Consider the following 6,003-nt stretch of genomic DNA (forward strand, 5'->3'; position numbering starts at 1 on the left):
CTCTAGCTCCAAACGGTCGACATCTCTTAAAAGTTTCTGCACTACCTCAAAGGCATTATAGACATCTTGTTGCATTCCTTCTATGGTGATTTGTCCAAGGTTTTGCTGGAATGTCACACTTACTTGAAATTCGTTTCTAAGACTGTAAACCTTTTGTCTCTTCATGAAAAAAAGAACATGTTTATAAGTCTGCAATAATGATGAACAATAAGAGTTAAAAAAAAAACCCACCTACATGCTGATTCCATTACAAAGTGAAATATCTTTATAAGAGTTGGACCAATATCTATTATATTAATGATTATTAAACAAATGTCTGATCATGGGTTAAAATATAAGTATATAATTCTTAAGAAATTTACTTTTAATTAACTTGTATCATTTTTAGTTTTACCTGTGACTGATTCAAATGTTCCAAAGCTTCATCTGCAATTACTTTCTTGATGGTCTCATCCCTACAGTAACTGTCTACTGCCTGAATGCATCCATCAATGCTTGTATAGTCATCAGAGAAGTAATACAGAGAAACTTCAGAACTATCATCTGAAGCAGATGGTAGGCTGGTTTCTTCATGTTTAGAGCCATAGCCAATAAAGCCTTAAAAAAAAAAAAAAAAACCCAATTGATATCCACACATTTAGTAATACAATATAAACAGTTTAAACAGAATACAGAAACTAGTAACAAGAATTCTGAGCAATTAATGGTCTTGCCTGCCATAAACTGGTTCAATGAATTAAAATAATAATTTGTGATGTAAAATTCAGAATTATTGTATATCTCTGTGTATTAGCCGACTTTGGATAAGCTGACCCCTTAGTTTGCACCTCAATATCTGGTACAAAAAGGTTGGTATGATGTAAAAGCTACCTCAGCTTTTATGTAGTTGAAACGGGCAAAAACTTAAATACAATGTATATCGTAAAAAAAATTCTGAAAAAAACCCACCATACTATTTTAATTTGTAAAACAAAAATAATCAGTAATATGGATTGCTACTTCTAATCTGTGGTCAATATTATTATAACTGAACACAACTGCAATAGTGTAGGTGATATATTGACATGTTTTCAATTTACTTAGATGTCAAAGGTTCACAACCTGTTAAATGTATCTAACATATCTTTCATAATATCATATCAAAATATATTTATATTTCAACTAACTTTGGGCAAATTAAAATTGTACACACAGCTATAACAATGTTAAAAACCAAATGGCAAAATGTCATTAATGACAATGTTAGTACGTTTTAGGGTATTTAAAACAGCATTCGAAAGGTTCGTTACATATCACTTGTTTAAACACATATCTTTGCCAGTTCTCTCTATATCAAGTTATATTGAAGACCACACTAACATATATTAGTGGCCCATTTCATCCTCGATTCTGTGGATTTATTAAAAAGGTTCAAATTAATGCTATTATAAATATAGATGACTGAAACAAATAATAAAGTTAGCAATCTTTCCTTTAAAATATTTCTACGAACCAGTCGCTTTGACAAACTGCCTAAATGGCAATTCGAAAAGAATATCTACATATTTGATCATATAATGATCATTAAAGCATGAAGCAATATATCAACAAACAATTTCCAATCATACTTGAAACTCTGAGGCAGTATAAACAAACATCTTTCCACTTTATCAGTTTGTTTTTAGTTGTTCTCCATTTGGCTGGAACATAATCCGTTCTCCTCTCCTTGCTTGGAGTTTAGGGTGTATAAAAATACAACTTTTTGCATTACATAATTGTCAAAAGACCCCAAGACTGCTATGTTGAAAAAATTATTGATGCTGAAATGTCTGTTAACATGTTAGCAAAACGATTTAACATCACAACAAAAATTTTAAATTATAATTTGCTCTTTTAGTCCTCCTTAAAAACAACAACTTACTTTCATAAAAGAAATCCTGCAGTAAAATAATATATAGCCAAATAGTATATATTATTTGATGAAAGTACGGAATGTATTAAACCATTAAACTTAAAAATAATTCTTTGAACATTCTGCATTGAAAGTAGTTAAAATATAGCGATCTCAGATTTACATGTATCAAATACTATTTTTTTTAAATATGAAAGATTTGTTACCAAATTTAACAACCATTTCTATGCTATAAACAAGTAAATTTTATTCTAGATAGACTTTAAAATAGCATAAATATAATGTCTATGATTTCGTTTACTGCAGAAAATCTAAATTAACTAATTTAGAAGCACATTCATTCACATAATAAACAAGTCAGAAACAAAATGTATTTAACTGGAGTTCTGCATTTAAAATGTGCACAAACGTTCTTCCTTGCCAAAAATTTCTCTCAATAGCAAAAGGGTTGGTAACTCATTGGTTTGCTACAAAAATCATATTTTATGGTAACGAACCTTTCTGTAATGAACATGTTATCCGCTAATGTAAAAAACATTTAAACAAAATATGTTCAATTCAAAACAGTTGTAACTGTTTTGTCAGGTATCATACACATAATTTGTAAAAGTCCTGATGTGTTAATACTTTTAATATTCTTACGTTAGTGAAAAAATAATGGTAATGTACATTTATATACTAAGTTTAAAGTTACGGAGCCAATCAAAATTAATACCATTTTACTATTGCCACACACTGTAAAACTGACAATTGACCTGTGTGCAGTACTATTGGCAAACGTGTAGTGTCATATTTACCGGGGCTACATTCAGCCAGACCGAGCGGAAAAACATCCGCTAAACTGGATTATATGCTTCACGGTGAACCAAATGGCCACGTTGGGAACCAAATATTTCGCGAATGTTAGCGAAACATTTGCTGGCTGAACTGGGACTGGTTTACTGCTTAGTGTGTTGCGCCTGCACAGACGGGACAGGTTTTTTTTTTCAGGACTAAGTTCAGCCAGCGGTTTGTCGCTAACACTTGTCTTGGAAGACTGATTTTTACGCTACACATTAAACCGAATGACCACTTCGGGAACCAGTCAAAATATGTTTGCAAACGTTTAGCAAAAAACAGCTGGCTGAACGCTGCAATGTTACTTTATTTCTGCTGTGTCATGTGCATACTTCACATTACAGACGACATTAAGACTGTCAAAGAGGTGATAAAAATAAATGTTTACACAGTACACTCAATTGTTGGACAATTATGCTTTATGTAGTTGTTATAATTGTAACCTTTGCTCCGATTTTTCGCTACTAATATGAAGGCCTACTTTGATTTAACAACAAATAGCGACGCATGTCGACACCTTTCAATTTTCGGACCCTTGTTTTGGTTTCGTACAAAGTATATAAAACAGACCCAATGGTAATTTTATTTTATATGATATACTTGACAAAAGGTACTTTTTATTTATTTTTTTATCTTTTAAAACTTAAAAAATTAATATTTTGTCAAGAATTGTGAAAAATTAAAAAGTAAACAGCGTTGTCTGCCTGTTATGTTAATTTGTCACAACTTGTGTTATTTAAATTGTTAATTACATGTATGCCTACATATTGTATTTTGAAACGGAACTGAAACGGAATTTACAAAAACATGAAATGGAAAACCACTGGGTCTATATATATTATCTATGAAATGAGCAAATGTAACTAAGCCTGTTACATCATTTAGTATTATAAAAAGTGGCTGAAACTTAACATTTCACAGCAGCGATAGCAAATATTTTTTCAAAAATGGTGACTTTCAGAGCTGTGTATAGGGAAAGTGGACGATTTTCAAATTTTAAAACCAAGTGACGATAGATCACGGGAACCCTAACATTTAATATCTGATGAATTATTGTGCTTTCCAAGCTTTAATTTTTTTTTTAATTACGGGCGCATCAAATACACCAGTTTATTGAGAATGAGTGTAAGATGAACATCCATCTATAAACCAAGTTTCATTAACCTAGGACTTATAGTTTGTTAGCTAAACACAAAAGCTGAGACCATCACACCACTGTTATTAAAGTAATACTTACATCTTGTCTTTTGACTTTGTCAAGGTGGATTACAAATAGGACATACATGTATATGTACATGTACATGTGTTCTCTTAACTAATTCATATGGTAAACTATGCAATAAAGTCTGGTAATTATAACAAACAAATGTATATATTTTCCCATACTGACTATATTTTTTCAAAATGTCATGATACATACAACTTACTAACAACATCGATGAGCACAATTTAAGAGATTTTAAAATACATAGAGAATACTACACGAGTGGCCGTTAGATACTATTTATCTTACAACAAGTTGTTTTAAAACGTATCTAATGAGTGAAAGTGAGTTGGATATGTTTTTAAATAACGTTTGTTTTGTTTAACGACACCACAACGATTTATTAATCATCGGCTATTGGATGTCAAACATTCAGTAATTACGACATATAGTCTTAGAGAGAAAACCTGCTACATTTTTCCTTTAGTAACAAGGGATCTTTGATATGTACTATCCTACAGACAGGATAACACATAGCACGGCCTTTGATATACCAGTTGTGGTGCACTGGCTGGAACGAGAAATAGGCTAATGGGCCCACCGACCGGGATCGATCCTAAACTGACCGTACATCAAGCGAGCACTTTTAAAACTGAGCTACGTCCCGCCCCTGATATGTTTTTAAACACGATGTAAGATAAATGGTATCTAACGGACACGAATGTTGTATTCTATTTCTTACATATCCTAAAAAACCCAGTTTTAAAATAAATTTAAATGCCTTTTCCAACGAAAATCTATTTACGGCCCTTTTGTGCTTATAGTTAACTTGTGCATCATGGACAAATTCATTTCAGGTTCTTTTGTACTTTACTGAGTGATCGATTTAACTGTTCCTTTTTTTTTTTCATTGGATGGTATGGCATTGGTGACCTGGTCATCACCTAGGAGCAGCCAGTGGTGTGTCTTTAAAATTTTAATAAGTACGTGTTATAAAAAATAACTAATGTTCTCCCCAGTGGGTGTGTAAGAAATTGGCTTATCAATTTTTTCTTTGTGTTCTTTGCCAGTGCAAACTTCTCTTTAACTGCAGATTTAGAAGCTTGATTCATGGGTTTAACCTAACCAAGCGGTGTTTTGCCACCTGATACTGAATTTCAAATGAATGTTTCATTAACATTCCTAGGGATAATTTACTCCTATGGGTCAAGAATGAAAGTCATTTCTGATGGGCTCGTACAGTTTGACTTCTCTTGGTGTATGAAACATTGTCAACACAATCCATCTGTAATGTTCCAGAGATTGACTGAGTGAGTCATATTCACATCTTCCAAGAAGATGACACCAGTAAAATAGGCTGGTATATATTATAGGTTTTCAATCGGCCTTCCTAGTGTACTGGTTAAGCCATTGGACATTAATGTTGCAGGGTACTGGGTCACAAGGCTTGAAATTGACAACTGCCACTTAAAATAAACAATATGCTTTCAGATAATCAATTCCACAACCAGCTCTTGCTTTCCATGTTGAAGCACAGTACAGTAATTATTCATAGTGTTAACTATGTCAATATTAGTTTTAAAAACACAAAACGCTCAATTAATACATCCTATAAGATTGAAGAAATGAGTTCACCTTTAACAGTATCTGTAACCGTATGCCAAAACCCAGGTTTGCCAGCCTTTTGTCCCAGTGCTTTTTGAATTGTGTCAGTGAATGACTGAAGCATGTCAGGTTGAAATATGATGATTCGGACATCACAAATTGAAGGATTCGACTTTTGATGATTATTAATTGCAGTCACAAAGGATTCAGCCACGTTGTCAGCTGAACTGGCAGCCATACCTGTTTTTTTTAAAAACCTAACATTAAAAACATGCATATTATGTACATTTCAGGTCAGATGGTGCATACAATATCAAACAAAAAGGAAAACAATTTAGGAAATTATGAACGAAATACATTAATTTACAGTTTAATTTGCTCACCTGATATTAAAATAACTATACCTCTGAAAAGTGAACAATAGCAATGATTTATCAGAGATGGTCATTTGGTGACCGCTAATTGG

At 32.5% G+C, this 6,003-nt stretch overlaps 1 protein-coding gene across 1 annotated transcript; it reads right to left on the bottom strand.

Annotated features, from left to right (window-relative positions):
- Nucleotides 1-14: 14 nt before the first annotated feature.
- Nucleotides 15-5,775, bottom strand: LOC121367085 (the record flags this gene model as incomplete). Its single annotated transcript, XM_041491250.1, has 3 exons — nt 5,568-5,775; nt 395-597; nt 15-159 (listed from the first exon to the last, which is right to left on the bottom strand). Coding segments are annotated over exons 1-3 (556 nt in total), but the record flags the coding sequence as incomplete, so codon positions are not given.
- Nucleotides 5,776-6,003: the final 228 nt, after the last annotated feature.

Source organism: Gigantopelta aegis, unplaced genomic scaffold, assembly GCF_016097555.1.
Source record: "Gigantopelta aegis isolate Gae_Host unplaced genomic scaffold, Gae_host_genome ctg8852_pilon_pilon, whole genome shotgun sequence".
NCBI classification, from domain to species: Eukaryota; Metazoa; Mollusca; class Gastropoda; order Neomphalida; family Peltospiridae; genus Gigantopelta; species Gigantopelta aegis.